Source organism: Salvia miltiorrhiza, chromosome 1 (assembly GCF_028751815.1).
Source record: "Salvia miltiorrhiza cultivar Shanhuang (shh) chromosome 1, IMPLAD_Smil_shh, whole genome shotgun sequence".
Classification (NCBI taxonomy): Eukaryota; Viridiplantae; Streptophyta; class Magnoliopsida; order Lamiales; family Lamiaceae; genus Salvia; species Salvia miltiorrhiza.
In genome coordinates, this window is record NC_080387.1 from 25,183,397 (window position 1) to 25,202,966 (window position 19,570).

Below are 19,570 nucleotides of genomic sequence, written 5' to 3' on the forward strand. Positions count from 1 at the left end.
TTTTTGGTTTAATATACATTGTCTAATTACTCCGTTTACAACAAAGCCGATCATAAATAGAAATTATAGACGGGATATTCCACTGATCAAGAATTTCAATATTTGAATAGTGCTAGTGCATCATTACTGTAATACATAGGCCACACTATATTTATTATTTTTAAATTACATAAAAATATTAATATATTATTATTTATTAATTAGATTAATTAGTAATAAAAAATAATTTTCATTAATTTAATTATTAATAATTAATTTAAAATAGTCTATGATAACAATATTATCGACTCAATGAGTATCGTATAATAGTAATTAAATTTATAGATTGTAAAGCAAATTATTTAAGTCAATCTCATTTTAAGCAACTAGGGCTGTAAATGAACAGAGCTACTCGCAAGCTATTCGAGATTTGGCTCGAAAAAAATTCGTTCGGAGCTTGATTCGATAGTAAACGAGCCAAGCTCGAGCCTGATTTCGAGCTCGAGATTTTTATCAAGTCGAGCTCAAGCCTGACAGTACTCGGCTCATTGAACTCGCGAATATGTTCGGATTCGATTATTCGCAAACATGTTTGCAAGCATGTTCACGAACCCTCAGCCGAGCCTTCAATCGAATTAGTGCACGAACTCGAGCTCGAGTAACACATTAATTAAGATTTTTTTCCTAAATTTATAACGAATTCGAACTCGAACATCATATCATATATATAAATATCTAACGAGCCGAGCTCGAGCTCGAGCTCGAACTTGAATTCGACAGTATCGAGCATCACCTGAGCCGAGCTCGAACCAAGCTCGAGCTTGGTAAATGGGTGATGAGCCGAGCTTCATCAACAAGATAAAAGCTCGAATCGAGCTCGAACACCCGAATATTTAAACGAGCTGAGCTCGAGCCTACTAGAACAAATAAGACTAAATCACTAAACAATCAATATAATAAAATTAATAGCTCATACTTAATATAGCCATTATGGATTCTTAAAAGTCCAAACTACAGTATATAAAAAGTCCATAACTAAATAATCCAAAACTATTTAAAAAGTCAGAAAGTATACCCAAAAAAAAAGAAGATAACAACAAACATAAATAAATAAAAATTCATGCACAAAATATAGCTAATATTAAATAAAATTTATATAATATTTGAAATTCTATACTTTTAGATACATAACTAATTTTTCATCTACAAATTTATATAAAAATTAATAAAAAACAAATTCCCTGATAAAAAAAAATTAATTTTGAAATTTAAAACTTTTGAAATGAATCTATATAATCTCATTCTACTTAATTGCATTAAAAATTTATTATAACTTAAATCTATGTAAATTTAAAAAATATTACACCTTCATCCATAAAAATTGTATGGTGGAGTGGAGGACACAAATTTTAATAAATAATTGAGAGATGTTTATAAAGTGTAAAAGATAGTCCCCCAAAATTGGCTAAAGAAAAGGACTTACCGAAATTGATGTGGAAGATAGTTGAGTATTTTATAAATACTGAGTGTGTATGAAGTTTAAAATTTAAGGGATAGTTTTCCCAACAAGAAAACATAGAATCTTTGTAGACGGAGGAAAATAATACTTCCTCAATCTCATTAATAATGTCACACTTAGGGGTGTAAATGAACCAAGCCGTTCGCGAACTATTCGGGACTCGGCTCGAAAAAAGCTCGTTCGAAATTCGTTCGTTTTCTAAACGAGCCGAACTCGAGGCTGTGCATGTTCGGCTCGTGAGCTCGCGAACATGTTCGGCTCGAACCTATTCGCGAGCCTATTCGCGAATAGGCTCGCGAATAGGTTCACGAATATGTTCGCGAATAGGTTCATTAAATAATAATTTTATATATTTTATTTGCTAAATATTTTTTAAATAATAAAAATAATACTCATAATTAAAAAAAAATACTACTAACTTGATAAATTATCTATTTGTTAAAAATAAATTATAAATTATGATTCATAAATAGTGACAGTCTAGTAATATATGAACAAATATAATTTTTTATTTTAATGAAACCTTAATATATAAATAATTCGAACTGAGCTCGAATTCGAGCCGAGCTCGAGATAAACGAATAATTAACGAACCGAGCTCGAGCTCGAGATAAACGAATAATTAACGAGCCGAATTCGAACCAAACTCGAGCTTGGTATTATATAAGCGAGCCGAGCTCGAGCTTATTTTTAGGCTCGAATTCGAGCCGAACCAAATCTTCACGAACCGAGCCCGAGCCTAGAGGTATTCGGCTCGGCTTGGTTCGTATACAGCCCTAGTCACACTTACTATATTTGGACATTCCACTATTAATGTCTCATACAATTTTAGTCTAAAATTAACTATTTAAAATATTATTAATGGTAGGCCCAACTCACTTTATACTCAAACTCACCTAAAATAACTTCAAATGTCTTCCAACAACTCACTTTATGCATTAACTACACTTTTTCTTCATCTTTATGCCTAAAAATAATGGGATTGAGGGAGTAAGAAACATATAATCTTTGTGTACGGAGGAAGTACAATTAAACAATAATGTAATTTTTTTGAAAAAAAAATGAAATCTACTTTTATAAAAATAATGAAAATTAATTTTAATATTTTAAACGATCATGACTTGCACATTTCAAGTCTAATTTTTTTACATCAAATTAAAAATCCTATTATAATCTTTAATTTGACATCTATATGAGTATTTTTTTTATGAATTGAAGTTGACAATTATTATAAAAGAATCAAAACAAGAAAATAAGATTAAATGAGAGAGAAAATTTGATAAGAAAAATCAAATTGTCATTAAAACTCATATATTTTTTTTTTGGTAAATAGAGGGGGTTTTATTACCAGTGAGCAATGTCGCAAAATTTTACAAGCTAACAAAGCAAAGACTACTAACTGAGTCTAATTCTTCAAATATCTCATCATTTTCCTGTCATTTACTCCCATTGTAATTATGTGTAGTTGGCACTGTCTAACCACTTGCTCAACCGTACACACATTATCCCCCAATTTCCTTGCATTTCGTTCCTTTCATATGCAATAAACCGTAGTAGATAGCACCAACCTATAGAGATGTTTCCTTGATTCTGCATTGTGTCTCCATGAAGCTCAGCTCCCCTTGCCAATCTAACACTTGTTCATGAACTCCACTCCATCCAGCAAGTTGCTTCCAAATATTTGCAGAAAAAGAGCACTTGAAAAATAAGTGATCAATAGTTTCTCAATCATGCACAAAGAACACTCCTCATCACAATAAATTTCAATTTTCTCCAGCTTTTTCACAGTAGATAGTCTTCTTAAAATAGCCGGGTGGTGCAATATTCCTTGTAAGCACCATTTGTCACTCCACCTTTGGAGCATCACCCCTCATTGCCACATACATTTTTCGTAGAGAATGTAGACTGATTTGTCTTATATATATTATATTGATTTATCTTAATTTTTTAATTAGTATTATAGTTGTCCTACAAGAAGGTTTCCATTTTGTCAAGATTAACAAATAAAAAAGCATGTTTAGAAAAAAAAAAAAAGAAAGCAAAACATCAATGGAAATATTTAGGGAAAAAAATTGCTAAAAACAACAACTAGTATTCTAGAACAGAGCTAATATAAAATAATAAGGGTTATTAATATTTTTTGTCTCGAACTTTCAATATTTTTCATAATATGTTCCGAATTTTCATTTTCTTTTTTAAAAAAATCGAACTTTTAATTTTTTTCATAAAATAGTTTGCTATACAAAATCAGATGATGGAAAGATGACAAAAAAAAAAACTTCAAACTTTCAGCGTTTTTCAATAATGGTGGTTCCTAATATGGTTTTTCAATAATGACGATCCCCAAAATATTTCATTCGACGAGATCAGTCATCTTTCTGTTACTAAATTTTGTATAGCGAAATATCTTATAGGAAAAACTGAAAGTTCGAAGTTTTTTAGGGAAAAATGAAAGTTCAAGATATTTTATGAAAAATGTTGAAAGTTCGGGACATAAAATACTATTGATCCAAATAATTAATGTACACAACTTTTAAATTAAAATAATAAATTTATTTAAGACAATCATATTTTATCATCAAAAGTCAATAATATAATAGAATTACCTTAAAAAATATGTATACATAATTAAATAATTAACAAGGTCAAACTTAAATCAAGTTAGTTAAATTTGCACTAAAATTTATATGTTAGATTTAAAAGTCAACAGTACGTAACAAAAAGTATCAACAAATTTGCACTAAGAATTATATAATAATAGCACCTCTTTGCAGATGTAATATGTAAAGTTACTTATATACCCCTCATGTATTTTATTTTTCTAGAAATAATTTACCTTATTTGGTTACTGATCAAACTATTTAAGTATTTAATTACAATAATATCACATGTATCCTATATTTATATTACCAAACAAATCCTATGTGGCTTGAATTTATGGCAAATTCTCTTGTACAACCGTCCGCATAGTGCAGGCGAATGCTTGTATAAATAATACATCAATTGATGTGTAACTCGTCGAATTTTGACGGATAATTATTTTAATTATATTTATAATTATAATAAACAAAATAATATTTATATCAAAAATGTATAGTAACATATATTAAATATTCATACATATTTACATATATAAATATAATTTATCACAAATAATTGATTATCCGTCTCAATAAAGACTCAAATATTAAAGAATAAACATTCACATACAAAATTAAGAGATTATAAATTAAACAAAAAAATTATGTAACCATGCTGATAAAATATTCGCACCCGTAAAAAATGTATGTTACTCATACCCAGATAATTTGAATAGCAAAACACGTAAAATTAGAGAAAATTACGCAAAGACATGTTGATAAATGTTCTTACCCGTCTAAAATGTATATACTCGTACTTGTCCCAATTTTGATTAGTTACACGAACTCATTTAATTTTATAAATATAAGTTGTTACAAATTTATATATTTATTCATGATATAATTTATATACTCGTATTAATCTCAAATTCAATTAAAATATATTTTTGTACTCATTCATGTCTCAATCTCTTATAGTTATATCCGCTAATTAAATAATATACTTCCTTCGTCCCTCAAATAACTTTATATTTTTCTTTTTTGGGTCATTCCCCAAATAAAGTCAGGCTTGGAACGTTATTTGTGCAGAGATGACCTGGAAAAACAAAATCAGGGTGACTTTCCATCGGGACTAGGTTGACACTCCTGGATCCACCCAATCCGGGTCAACCTCCTCGATTGCTCCTTCTTCCACCACAGCGCTACTTGTTATGCTCAAAATAAACAGATCTAACTTAAAGCTATAAAGACGCAAGAATGGTTTGGAACTTTAGGATTTTGTATTGACTTTGAGTAATTTGTGAATAATGTATCAGGTAGGTCATAAAATAGTGTGTGTTTACTGTTGGAACTTAATGAAATATCATAACCCTAATTTTGATGATACCAAAATCCTTAGATTTTCTTTGTAATAGACTAGAACTTTCTGAACTCAAGTGTTGGAGTTCTTTTTCTAGTTTATCTAGTGTTCTGAAGACTGAAGACTGAAGACCTCAATTGAAGTTAGCTGTGAAAAGGCCAAGTCAAATACTGAAGTTTTGACTAAAAGAGTTGCTTACTGAAGAATCAGTTATGGCTTAAGTAATAATGCAGGCCACGTGGATTTAGCGGACTGATACTCAAGTCAAGTATCAGTTGGCATTCTTCCTCGGACTGAAACTCCTGAGTATAAATAAAGCCACACACATTCAAGTACAACCGCATTAAATGCAGAGATATTGAAGATCGTCCTTTCTCTGCAGAGTATTCATTTTTGGTGATAACTTTTCAGAGACGCCTTACCTCTTGTACCTGAGACGTCGTTCTTCACCAAATTAAGGAACCTCAAAGATTGAAGCCTCAGGCAAATTCAAATTACTCTCACAACGGATGAATTCTTGAAGACCATCTCAGCCAACGGATCTATTCAAGACTTCTCCTATAAATAGAGCTTGAGGAACACAACAATCTTCACCGATTCAAATGCACAAGCTGAAACTCTGCCAAAATCGCAACTCAACCATTCACTGTCTTCAAAAGTTTTGAATCGAATAAGCGAATTCCCAAAGCCAAAATCAGTTCTCTGATTTCATACATTCTCTTAGTTCCTTAGGCAAATTCTTTGTAATATCCAAAGGCTAAGTTTCTGATTACAGAGAGCCCATTCTCTGTAATCTAGTTGGTACTTCAAATCTCTTTTCACTCAAGAGAAAAGAGAGTTTGAGTAGAGAGGAGTTCAAACCAGTGTTCTGACTCCAAGAGATCTTAGCCACCCGCTGGAAAAGACACTTGTGTCTTAGCGTGCTAAGAGTGAGCGAGAAATCCAACCCAGAGTGTTGGTACAGGAAATTGTATTTTCAGTCTAAGGTTTGCTGTGCACCCGTAAGCACGAGCCCAGAGTGATTGTCAGTGTGTTTAACAGACCGTGGACGTAGGAACTTGTTCCGAACCATGTAAAAATCCTTTGTTATTTTTTCTCTTTCAGTTTTACTTTCTTATCTGTGCACAAACTTGTCTATAACTGAAACTGATTAATTGCAAAGTGAAACTATAACCTGACAACGTGTTAATCAAAGGCTATTTAAAAGTTAAGTTTTCCGCTACCAGTGTTATTAGTCTAATTGATAAATCTTCTGATAATCAGTAAGATTCATATCACTCATCTATTTCAAAACCTGACTATAGTCCCTTTTTGGATATCAGTCAAAGTTCTGTTGTTTAACTGAAACTGTTTAACTGTTCTTCTCTTCAAACTCATTTAGTATCAGTTGATACTATTTCAGTTAACATCAAAAGTTTTCCAAAAATAGCCTACAAGTGTATTCCCCCCACCCATACACCTGTTCTGCAACCCTCCGAAACCCAACATTTACAATGAGACTTTTGCATGTATTTATAGGCTGAAACATTGATAATCCTAATAGAAATAGGACTTTGTAAGTGATTGAGTTGAACTATAATTCCTCGAGTTTATTCATGCTTTCATGTCAATCTTCTACTTTATCGGGTATATGATAGCTTCAAGATAATGTCAAATCTGCCAGGCAGTGCTGTTTTCGGTCTGGTTAGGTTGACTTTGCCTTAATTTCGCCGATTTTTCGAAGATGCATACTTTTTTTCTCCTCACATTTGATTTTATAAAAAATATTATTTACGAAGTATCATTTTCTGTTATTAAAAGTGACATTTGTTACGGTGGTCTCGACCTAGGACCTCAGGCCTTGGGTATTAACCACCACCGCTAGGCCAACACTAGGGATGGCAGTGGATCTTGGACCCGGTCCAGATTCGTGGATCCAGATCCGTTCTCAATTTTTTGGACCCGACGGATCTGGATTTGGATCTCAGTTTTGAAAACGGATCTGGATCTGGATCTTGAAATTTTAGATCCGGATCCGGCCCAGATCCGACCCGTGGATCCGTTTTATTTTATTTATATTTTTTATATTTTATATTTAGTTTACTAATAATATTAACTAAATTAAAAATAATAAATAAACTATATTCAAAAGAATAAAAACTAAAAGTAATTAGATAAAAGTATTTTGTGTTATATTTTTCATGATGGAAATTAGATGTTATTGATTTTGTGATTTTTTTTTAATTTAATTTAAAAATAGTAGATCCATGGATCTGGACCCGTGGACCCGCGGATCTGACGGATCTGGATCCAAAAATTTCAGATCCATGGATCTGGATCTGGATTTGGATCTGGTATATGAAAACGGATCTGGATCTGGTATTGGCCAGACCCGGTCCAGATCCGACCCGTTGCCATCCCTAGCCAACACACGCACACAAAAATTATTAAAATATATAGCTCATGTAAATAATATTTTCGAATGGATCAAAAAGGATAAGGATAAAAAATAATTAAATTAAAAACAAAACAAACAAAAAAAATAGAAATGGACCGAACGAACTAGATCAACCTGGAGAATTGGTGAAAATGATATCGATCAACTACATGGTTGAAAGCCACGCCAATAAACCAACTAAGCTAGACATCCTATTGATGTTTATAAATATTTATGTATTACTAATACCATTTGTCTGCGTTATATTGACGGATATATAAAAAATCAACTATTTATTTATTGATTGGAAAAAGAAGCATTTTAATAACTGAATCGTGCTTTATTATTTGAGAGAAGTCAAACTTAAAATAACATATTTTCTTCGTTTCACTATAAGTAATATAAAATTTTTGGACACACGGATCAAAGACAAGGTGTAGCTAAGTTAAATGTGTAAAAACTGTACTTTTTCAATGGTTAAAATTCATCATTTATGAAATATGTCATTTATAGTGGAACAACTCAAAATGGAATATATACTACTTTCTTAGTGGGATAGAGAAAGTACTCACTCCGTCCCATTTGTATTGACCATTATTTTTGAGTACGAAGATTAAGAAAACATTTATTTACTTTTGGGAGTACTTTCCCTGTCCGACAAAACCAACTCATGGTTAGGAAATGGCACAATGAATAACTTTTGTGGAGAACAAAAGTAATTACTCTCTCCGTCCACTAATTTATGACCTAGGGGAGGAAACACGGTTTTTAAGAAAAAGTGTACTATTATTTATTAGTTAAATGGAAAAAATGACCGACAAAATATATTGTTTATTAGTTGAGTGGAGAAAGAGACAAATAAAGTGTATTGTTTATTGGGATCCACCAATTAAAAAATATATAAAGAGTTACTAAAAATGGGTAGGACATAAATTGGTGGACGAACCAAAAAAGAAAGTAGACCATAAATTAGTGGACGGGGGAAGTATATTAGTGAACAGAAGATTAGTAACATAATTCATTAAGCATTGCCAAAATCAACAAAACACCACAATTAGTAATATATAGTGAACAGAAGATTAGTAACATAATTCATTAAGCATTGCCAAAATCAACAAAACACCACAATTAGTTACAATATTACAAAGATTAGGAAATGGCAGGAGTTTCTATTTGAATTCCGACTCCCTTAATTGCAATAAACGTTTTGGTTGACAAGTTGACAATTGACATGACTGCCCACTAATATCACCGCAGTCTATGAATATAGTTATAGGAATAGGAACTATTCAATAATTTATCCGTTAGTTGAAACATAGAGAGAATACTTTACTCCCTCCGTCCACGAAATGAGTACCCATTTGTGGACGACACGAGTTTTAAAAAATATATTGAGTGTAGTGTGAATAGAATAAGGGTTTCATATTTTTTAGTGTATTAATTAAAATGTTTTGTGGGGTACACTTGCCAAAAAGGGAAATGGGTACTCATTTTGTGGACGGACGAAAAAGGAAATATGAGTACACATTTCGTGGATGGAGGTATCATTATTTTGTAATTAAATATTGTCCCACGTCTAATTGTACATGGATCTCTGCGTGTACAAGTCCACTGCTACAAAACGTTGACATCAAACTCCTCTTCATTGCGTGTTTTAGTGTCTAATTGTGTTTTCGGCCGTGTTGTTCGCCCCTGGTATGTTTGTAGATCTGCTATTCTTTGCGTGTTTCTTAATTCACTGCAAAATGCTAATGCTACAGATGCTCAAAGTTGAAGCTCTTTTAATTTTTGATTGATTGATTGTCAATTTATGATGCTTTTCCGAGAGGGAGAGAGAAGGGTTTAAAGATTTAATCTTTTTTTTTTTTGTTGTTGTTTTTGTATCTTTCAGAATAAGTTTGTCATGATTACTGGAAATTTGTGCCAAATGTGCACACCTGTTTATAGAATTTGATTTGGTTGTGGTGAATTGCTGGAGGGATTTGGAGTTCTTGGGTTTTGTTTGGAGGAATTTGCGAAATAAGAGTTAATTAGATTGGATTCTCGGTGAAGCTTAGGATGAATACTAAGAAGAATGTGGGGCGTGCATCGCCCTTTTTGTTGGTGTTGTTGTCGTTTGGTTTCTTCCTAGCAACGTACAATTTGTTGATTTTGGTAATGCACAAGACTAGTAGGGGTGTTACGGAGGAGTTGCATGATCCAGTTGTTAGGAAGCCTGATGAGGTGAGGGAGGGCACTGGTGCAAAATTTCATGTTGCTTTGACAGCCACTGATGCGCCTTATAGCAAATGGCAATGCCGGATTATGTACTATTGGTACAAGAAAATGAGGGATATGCCAGGATCAGATATGGGGGGCTTTACTAGGGTTTTGCACTCGGGGAATCCTGATAACTTGATGGAGGAGATTCCGACTGTTGTTGTAGATCCTCTTCCGGAAGGGCTTGATCGGGTGAGCACTCTCTGTTAGCTTGCTGCTATTAATAGTGTATGGAATTCTGGTTCTTCTGAACTTTGCACCTAATGTGCTCTAAACTTTAACTCTTTAAGTATTACTCCCTCCGTCCACCAATTCAAGGCCTAGGGCAAGTGTAAATTACACTTGCCCTAGGCCTTGAATTGGTGGACGGAGGGAGTAATTTTTTTTTCCTATTTTACTAATTAATTAATAATCATCTTGTTCAGCTTAACTCATAAAAGGAATAACTGTAATCTTGTTTATTATTCATAGTATTTTGGTTGCCTTACATCCTACTTATCCTTGTAATTAAAGAGGTGTGAATTTAGTTGCATCTTTGATTTGTGTTCCTAGCTGTGATTGACTATGAGGACCGAAGATGTCTGTTCTGATCACTATCTTGGAAATCTTTAACATTTCAAGCACATTTCTAAGTACAATATCCTCTAGGACAAACATATTTTGAGGATATTAGCGTATATGGTCTTTACTATTTGTTATATCTTGTGATGATAATACAAGTAATGATATGAGATGTGTGTGTGTGTGTGTGTGCATGCACCATAGAGAGTAAGTAGAAATATGACAATGTCAATTAAGAATTTTCTACAGTATCAGATTTTTCAGTAACTGAAAATAAGTGTAATCTGCATCTCCACAATGACGATTTTGGACCAGAAGGAATTCCCTCGGTATAAAAGTTATAATTTTACCAAATCTGAGTGAATAAGGCATAGGAAGTTGAGATTTTGACCTTATTTCGTCAGGAATGTCCCTTGTGATCAATCCATAGATACCGACAGTGGTGACAGATGGAAATATGAAATTAATAACTGCATGTTATTGAACCACTATGACATAGTAATGTTAAGTTCTCTTTTCTACACAGTTATTTTTGTCTAAGATTTGGCTAGCTACTGAGAAATATTAATAGAAGTTTTCGACCAGGTGGTGTTGCATTCGGTTGAATGACCTAGGGATTAGGTATCCTAATACTTGGTTTGGTTAAATAATGAGTAACAAGACTTTATTTTGGAAGTCTGACCAACTAGCAAGATGAGTATTATAAACTGAGAGAGATGCAGTTCTTCTGTCAAACCGTAGTATCTTTCTTATTTACATGTCTATTCTCCCCTGAAAAATATATGCAAGGTTTCTACCAGATTATTGTTTTTACTTTTGTTCTGCTCCACTCTGAAGTTACTCTTAACATGTTCTGTTATCTTTTTATGTGAACAGGGTTACATTGTTTTAAACAGACCTTGGGCATTCGTGCAGTGGCTGGAGAAAGCCACAATAGAGGAAGAGTATGTTCTCGTGCTTGAGCCTCTCTTCTCATTCAGTGTGTATTCTAAATCCCTGGTCATGGTGTTGCCAATGCAGATATATTCTAATGGCAGAACCTGATCATGTTTTTGTCAATCCGTTGCCAAATTTGGCTCGTGGAGATCATCCAGCTGCATTCCCATTTTTCTACATAAAACCAACTGAAAATGAGAAAATTATAAGAAAATATTATCCTGAAGATAAAGGCCCAGTGTCCAATGTTGATCCAATTGGCAACTCTCCTGTAATTGTAAAGAAGGTATGCTCTTAGTTTCAGTTTAGATGTTTACTAACTCTCATTGCTTAAAGCAGATAACTACCTATAAGAAAATAGGTGCATGTTTTTACAATGTAAGCCGTGATATTTCATCCTTAAAGTTTGGGGTACTTTTATTAACATCTATGCACTATTACTCAATGGGGGCGTGTTATTGTGCTTATCGTTCATGGAGAAAGGGTAGAAAATGGCGTGGATATTGGTAATGATTTTATTTTCACCTTTGAGATCAATTCCTTTTCTAGTTTTCTCATTTGTTGGTTTGCCAATTTCCTCTAAAATATATATACAGTAATGCTTTATGCTTTTCGGTTCGGAATGGAAAAACATGTCTTGTTATGTCAAACCTATTTATGCATCCATAAACAGACTTTGTTTATTTCATTAAGGAGAAGAGATTGCTCTTGTTAAATGAAATTTGAAATTATGAAAGAACTTGTTCTAAAAAATTATGCATATGCCTTAGCCATTTCTATTTTGGCAAAGCTCCATTAGAAACTTCCCACATTCTCAGCATCTCCTTCTTGTTGTTTCACTTGTTTGTAATACGTTCTCTTCATCTGGTTACTGCATTTGTATTCTGAATGTATCTTTCTGTTGCCTCATGTATGTTCACTTTCACAATGCCATACAAACCTTTTTGCTGCAGTCGATTTTGGAGAAAATTGCACCCACATGGATGAATGTATCTTTGCGAATGAAAGATGATCCAGAGACTGATAAGGCTTTTGGATGGGTTTTGGAAATGTAAGTGTTTTGTAAACAATTCGTGTATGAGTTTATCTTTCCAGTGGTCAATTTGAGATATATGGTTGGTCAAACATAATTTTTATTTGGTTTAAATTCTCTTGTGATAGGTACGGTTATGCAGTTGCATCTGCTTTGCATGGAGTACGGCATATCCTTCGGAAGGACTTCATGCTACAGGTCCACATGATTGCTGTTGAAGACCCCCTTTATTTTTCTTTTCTTTTTTTTCTTTTTTTTTTTCATCTCACCACCAGTTTAATGTTGATCTTTGTTCTTCTAGCCTCCATGGGATTTGGAAATTGGCCAGAAGTTTATCATTCATTATACATATGGATGTGATTACAACATGAAGGTAAAACAATTTCTACTGTTTCACATAGTTGTTTTTTGGAATTTGGAATCCTCTTGGTTTGATCAAAACTTTTTTTTCTTTTTTTTCTTTTTGAGATGGGAACTATTTATTCTGTTTCCTTGTATTGTTATTTCTGTAGACATTCTTCTAATTGGAAAATTAACAGGGGGAATTGACTTATGGGAAGATTGGAGAATGGAGATTTGACAAGAGATCTCATCTGCGTGGTCCTCCCCCAAGAAATATCCCATTACCTCCTCCAGGCGTTCCTGAAAGTGTGGTATGCTTTCCAATATTATCACTTCAATGCATGACAAATTGACAATTACATACTAGAAGAGGCAGTTCGTTCCGTTCGTTCCCATTGCATGCAGTGTCATACTACTTGCCTTGATTGTTATTATACTATCATTTATTATTATTATTATTTGATTTTTGTTTTTGCACTTCATTTTTTGATACTTTCAAAATAGCTCTATGAGATTGAATAGATCAATTTTATTGAAACTCTATGGCGTAAAATAAGCATCTCATATCTTAATCTCATCATTCTTTGATCTCATGGAAGAATAATTATTGTAGCCACGAAGATAAACTTTAATTCATCTTGGTGTAAGTATATTGTTAATATAAGTACAACCAGGTAGGCTTCTAACTTGTGTTCTTTCCATGCCATAAGTCCAATACTTTTTCTATGTTTGAGGCTCTTCTCCCTCTTAGTTTCCTAGGTTGGCTCCATTGACGAAGAAACTTTATTGGTTGAGATGAAACTCATTGGATTACGTAGTTGTTGTGCAAGGAGAGATATAGCATTATTTTTAGTTTAATAGCCATAAGGAATTCTGAAGTTGACTATATGAATATAGTTTTATAATCAGTCATCAGTCATCATTATGAGCATAGGTTGTATAATCAGCCATGTTACGTGTAAAAGATTTTAACTATCTCATTGCTTGCATCTAGTAAACTTGTACTCCCTCTGTCCATGAAAACTCTTCCTCAATGAAGTGGGCACGGATTTTAAGAAAAGTTAGTTGTGAATTTGGTGAGTGGAGAAGGGGCTCCACAAAATAGAAAAAGTGGTGATAGTTAGTGGGTTTGCGTGGGTCCATTAGGGGTGATGTGTGTAAATATGTGTGAATTTTAAGGGTAATGGTTAGTGAGAATTATTTCCAAAAAAAAGAGTAGGAAGAGTTTTTGTGGACGAACGAAAAAGGAAATTAGGAAGAGTTTTTGTGGACGGAGGGAGTATAATTTTCCTTTCCAGGCCCAAAAATGAAGATATAGAAGTTCATTTTCTCCCCTTTCAAAGTTCATATGTTCTTTAACTAATTATGAACCTTCCAAAACGGCAAAATATATGATGGGTCTTATAAGGTGTAAGTAATCATTTTTGCCAGAACACTCCAATCTTATAATATGTCCAATTTATATTATTGTAGTTAGCAAATGCCTAGTAAGAATAGGATATGATGACTCCTTCATTAATCATGATTCATGAATACCAAATGTGGATTCTATATTGAGAAGCTTTTATTTTCAATATATATAGTTCATGGACCAGTTTTAAGATACTGAATTATTTAAAGTGAAATCAATTTAAACATTAACTGGAATGCAGAATTATGTGAATTGCTTCTTTTTTATCCTCTTATTAGAAGCTATATCATGCTGTGTAATAGTGGTATGTTGTTTATGAAAAATGCTGCTTAGTGTCCATGGTTCACAGCCACGGGACAAACTTTGTTCACAGGAACCTCTAAAAGTATTTGGTATAGCTTGCTATTTACCTCGTGACTCATATTGTCGGCCGAAGATTAGCTAAACTTTGTTGGATATGCATTCCTGTCTACAGGTGAGGCTTGTGAAAGCAGTGAACGAAGCTAGTGCAAACATTCCTAACTGGGACACACTGTGAATTTTGGCCGAGATACGTTCCTTAGTTTTGGATCATACGGGAGCTTGAAGATGTGATGTTTTTTGCGGCCTTGATAGTGGTTAACTATACAAAATATGAATTTATGAGAAAGAGAGAATACATGTAGAAGAAGATGAGGGTTTTGTCCGACGTATATCCTTTTTAGACACCTCTAACATCAATACACAATGAAGCAGATGACATTCTTTTTGTGCAAATATATTCTAATGTTTGCTACTCCGGTCTTGTTTGTGCTTGAAAGTAATGCAATTTCATAGCAGATTCACTGATTTGTTGCTAGTAAGTATAGTATACATAGTCTTGATTGATTGATTCTATATTCTATGTTCTTGTGGATAGAGAGGGTCTCATCTTGACAATTTGCTCGGAGTCGACCCCCATCTTCTTCGCAGCAAAACCTGCTTCGAAGAAGCTTTTGACCGCCTCGTCCATGTAGTGTGTCCCTTGCCGGACGGTCATATTGGTGGCAATGTTTCCTGGGAACCTTGTGAGGATGTTTTCTCCTTTGAGAACTGCAGCGAGCTGTACAAGCTCTTGCTGGAATTCGCTCAAGGGGGCATCCTCGTTCGCGTCTCCCTCTCTGATTTTGACTGGATCTGGGAGTTTCTCTGTGTGGAAAAACAGGGGAGATGAGATTGTGTGATGTGTAAATTGAGATAGGGTGGAAAGTGGGAACTAACCAGGGCAGTCGGTTCTGGGATGAGTGAGCACTTGGAAAAGGCCTTCAAAAGTGCCTGCCCATTGCTCTCTCTTGGTGAGAGGAGGCGATGGCAGCTTGAATATCTTCCTCACCGTCGCCGGAATCGATGAATGCTCGTATTCCGACGTCGGAGTAGGGGACCCGTTAGGTCCATGAACAACTGCAACACATAATGCCAACGCCAAAACTGTCAATGCTTTGTGTTTCCGTTCACAGTTCTTTTAATTCCACAACTATAAGAAGATTTGCAGAGCAACAAGACATGCAGCATTCCTGTTCTATTAATAGTAATAATAAACTGACTATGTTTTTCAAATAAAATGACAGAATTTTCTTTCCGGAAAAGGGCAATTTTCATTTTCAAAGATCCAACCGCCCACATTAAACTTCCCTACTGCAGAGGTAGTGGAAAACACATGACACATCAAAAGAGCAAAGCACACACACAATCATAGTATTCGAAATACTATGAATACACATGCATTTTGATGCTTCTAGATACGTAATCCTTTATTTCTATTAACCTTAATTATTCCATATAATATGAAAAGTCTGCCAAACTACAGTAATATGAAAAACTTTTTTTTTTTTTTTTTTGAAAAATTAATACGAAAAACTTAGAAAAGGATAAAAGTAGTTTGACATCATATTTGTTCAAAATTCTAAAATAAATTAAATACTTAAAAACTAATTTAAATATAGTGGCATATCGAAGAAAAATATTTGTTGTTGAAAGTGTACCCGGTTTTAGAACTATAAATTGAAGAAACAAAAAGTGATATACCAGTGGCCTTCTTAATCCACGGAGAGACAGCAATGGTGGGAACCCTAACTCCCAACCTGTCAAAGTTGAACTTAAAGGGGTCGGGCCCCACAATCCCATCGGGGGTGGGGACCCCCTTATTGGGCGTGGGCACGTGATCGTAGAATCCGCCATGCTCGTCGTAGGTGATGAGAAAGAGGGTTTGGTTCCAGTGCGGGCTGCTCCTCAGCGTCTCGTACACCTCCTTCACCAGCATCTGCCCCTCATGCACATCGTGCGACGGGTGGTCGTCGTTGGCCGGCGCCGCCTTCGAGTCCGTGTACCGCTGCTCCACCACGGCGTAGGCCGGGAGCTTCCCCGCCGCCGCGTCGCGCTTGAAGTCGGGGGCGTAGGAGTGGAACCTGGAGATGTACTTGAGCTTCCGGAGATTCCGGTAGAAGAGGGTGGCGGGGATGTTCTGGAAGTAGATGCCGAAGGAGAGGCCGGCCGCCTCCACGTCCTCGAAGATGGTGCGCTGGGGGTAGCCCAAGGCCAGCTTCGTCGCGTCGTTGGAGGTGGCGCCGTGGGAGGTCCCCGAGTGGACGTACAGCCGGTTCGGCTGCGTCGACGCCGGCACCGACGCGAACCACCGGTCGAACACCGCGAATTCGGACACTAGCGCCTTGTACACCGCAACCTGCCCATCATAATATTTATTTTATATTAAAAACTCAAGATTTCAATTTTTTAAATTTTGTAGCTATAAAATTGAATGCTAATTTTATTTTAAATTTTAATAATAAAAATAAAAATATTCAATTATATGTTATTAAAAAAATAAAATACTATAGTAAACACTTTTAGCATGAGACGTTTGAGAGAAGGTGGACATGCTTTAAAGGGAGATAAGACGCGTCGTTGAATGTGGATTTCATAAATTGTCGGCTACACTAGATCTTTTATTGTTTGAAGAAGAAGGGCATTGCATGATTAGTATTTAAACATACCTATATATGCTCGTTTCAAATTGAAAAAATTATTCCTCCATTTCAATTACTCCACTTTGATCAATATTTTTTCTGGACTGTCTTAATTAAATTAATCAATTTTTTTATATAAAATAAATATAATAAAAAAAACATTCAATAATTTATTTTGTATCGTTTCCCAATAAATAAGATTAATAAGTAGACCTATATATCTTTCCGTGATTGAAACTTATGCACACAATTAATTTTTTCAAAATACTATGAATTAAAAAAATTATGATCACAATTTAAAGCGTGCAACTTTGTCGTTGAAACATGAGTATGAAATCAGATATATTTTCAACAACTTTGTCGTTGAAACATGAGTATGAAATCAGATATATTTTCAAAATCTGAACTAAATAAAATATGAATAAAACACTTAATTTTGCAATTGAAACATGGGTATGCAATGAAGTACTGGAATAGAAAAAAAAAAAAAAAAGAGAGCATTCAATATCAAGAGTATGAAGTGAAGTGGAGTACGAAGAATGATGTAGAGCATTCAATTAATCAATCTCATTCTAAATGATGAAAATTAAAAGTATGAGATGAAAACACGTATCATCTATAAAAAAGATCTCAATGAATACATTTATTATAATCCACCGCCACATTATTACTGTATTTGTTAATTAATTTTCTATACATGAATATATGTGTAAATTTATGTGAAAGACCCTAAAGGATAAAGGATCCCATGTGATGAAAAATGGAAAGGAGAGATTAATTGAAAAATTCATAGATGATAAAATTGCCAAAATGATCCATAAAATAGGAGAACAGTTGATTTGAAAATTAGGACAATAAATTTCGAACTTGTAAAAATAGGACACTAATTAATAAGTGTTGCACCCGCAGGACATTTCTCGGCCAATTATCGAGTTTTCGGACTTTCCCGCATGGACCAAATACATGACATTTTATTTGGAGCCGTAAAAATGACGTGATTGCCACATAATCAACACCTCCATGCAGGTTGTCATGTGCTTGGTCCTTGTAAAAAAGTCTCAAAAATTCAATAATTGACCCATAAATGTCCTGCGGATGCAACGATTATTAATTAGTGTCCTATTTTTAAAAGTCTGAAAATTATTGTCCTAATTTCCAAATTAACCTGAGCTATTGTTCTAAAAAATCCTCTTACTCCATAAAATAGCTAGCTAGCTCTAGTGTCGTCCACACACTAAATTTATATATACCTTCCGAATAAGTTGTTCATCATGACAAAGTTGATACTTTGTATTTAATTGATGAAAAAAAATTTACTTATTAAATTTTTAATGTAATAGTTAAAAATATATAGTAAAAGTAGAAAATTTGGAGTTTTTGGATATATATTTGGTGGTAGGGACACTCATTCGTGGGGAAGGAGAGAGAGAGAGAAGGGACCTTGTCGGGTTGAAAACCGTTCATGACGCTCTGGGGCATGTGAGGGTCGGCCATGGAGGAGGCCTGCTGAGCAAAGCCATTCATGGGCGGCGTTGCGGCGGAGGTGTCGTTGGATCCGAATATCTGTTCCCGGATGGCCTGAAAGGAGTGGCCCGGGTCCGGGTCGACGAAGTGGGAGTCGTGGCCGAATGAGAGGCGCTTGGAATTCGGGTCGGTTGTGTTGATAGGGTTGGATTCGGATCCATCAACTCCGTTTATATCCGGGTTGAGCTTCTTCATCCACCCCAGCATGTGGTCGAACGACCGGTTCTCCATCACCAGCACCACCACTGTTTTTATGGGGCTGCCGGCGGCGGCGGATAGGAGGAGGAGGAGGAAGAGGAGTGATGAGGCCATTGGTGAGGATTTCTGCATTATTATGTGTTGGGGAGTGAGGATTGGGTAGTGATGGAGGTGGGTTTTTATAAGAGGCTCCAAGTACGTTTCATCATGTAATACAGTAATAGTAGAATTTATGAAATAAGACTCACCTTGCCTCACTCTGTGTCTCACTTTTAATTTTGTTTATTTTCTTATATATTTTTTCTTTAATTTTAATTTTGTATGTTTTAGTTTAATTTTATGATTATTCACTAGGATTTATTCCATTAATCTAGAGTATATAATTATTTTTTATTATTTAATTTCGCTAATAAAAAGTTGATAAATTCAAAGTCATGGTATATACTTTTTAAAAAAAATTAATTTTTTGAAA

General features: G+C 34.4%; 2 protein-coding genes across 3 annotated transcripts; one reads left to right on the forward strand and one right to left on the reverse strand.

Annotated features, from left to right (window-relative positions):
• Positions 1 to 9,140: 9,140 nt before the first annotated feature.
• Positions 9,141 to 15,223, forward strand: LOC131024483 (hydroxyproline O-arabinosyltransferase RDN2-like). 2 transcript variants are annotated; one of them, XM_057953992.1, is made up of 9 exons: positions 9,141 to 9,548; positions 9,745 to 10,304; positions 11,550 to 11,617; positions 11,694 to 11,895; positions 12,563 to 12,660; positions 12,771 to 12,840; positions 12,944 to 13,015; positions 13,182 to 13,295; positions 14,871 to 15,223. In XM_057953992.1, exons 2-9 carry the CDS (start codon positions 9,912 to 9,914, stop codon positions 14,931 to 14,933), a joined length of 1,080 nt encoding a protein of 359 aa, XP_057809975.1. In that variant the 5' UTR covers positions 9,141 to 9,548; positions 9,745 to 9,911; the 3' UTR covers positions 14,934 to 15,223. The 2 variants fall into 2 exon arrangements, with proteins under 2 accessions (XP_057809975.1, XP_057809981.1); XM_057953998.1 differs by having other exon boundaries at positions 9,409 to 9,548; positions 9,801 to 10,304.
• Positions 15,182 to 19,266, reverse strand: LOC131024474 (non-specific phospholipase C2-like). Its single transcript, XM_057953982.1, has 4 exons — positions 18,817 to 19,266; positions 16,439 to 17,093; positions 15,635 to 15,814; positions 15,182 to 15,562 (listed from the first exon to the last, which is right to left on the reverse strand). The coding sequence occupies exons 1-4, from the start codon at positions 19,228 to 19,230 to the stop codon at positions 15,276 to 15,278; spliced, it is 1,536 nt and encodes a 511-aa protein (XP_057809965.1). The 5' UTR covers positions 19,231 to 19,266; the 3' UTR covers positions 15,182 to 15,275.
• Between the last annotated feature and the right edge of the window lie 304 nt (positions 19,267 to 19,570).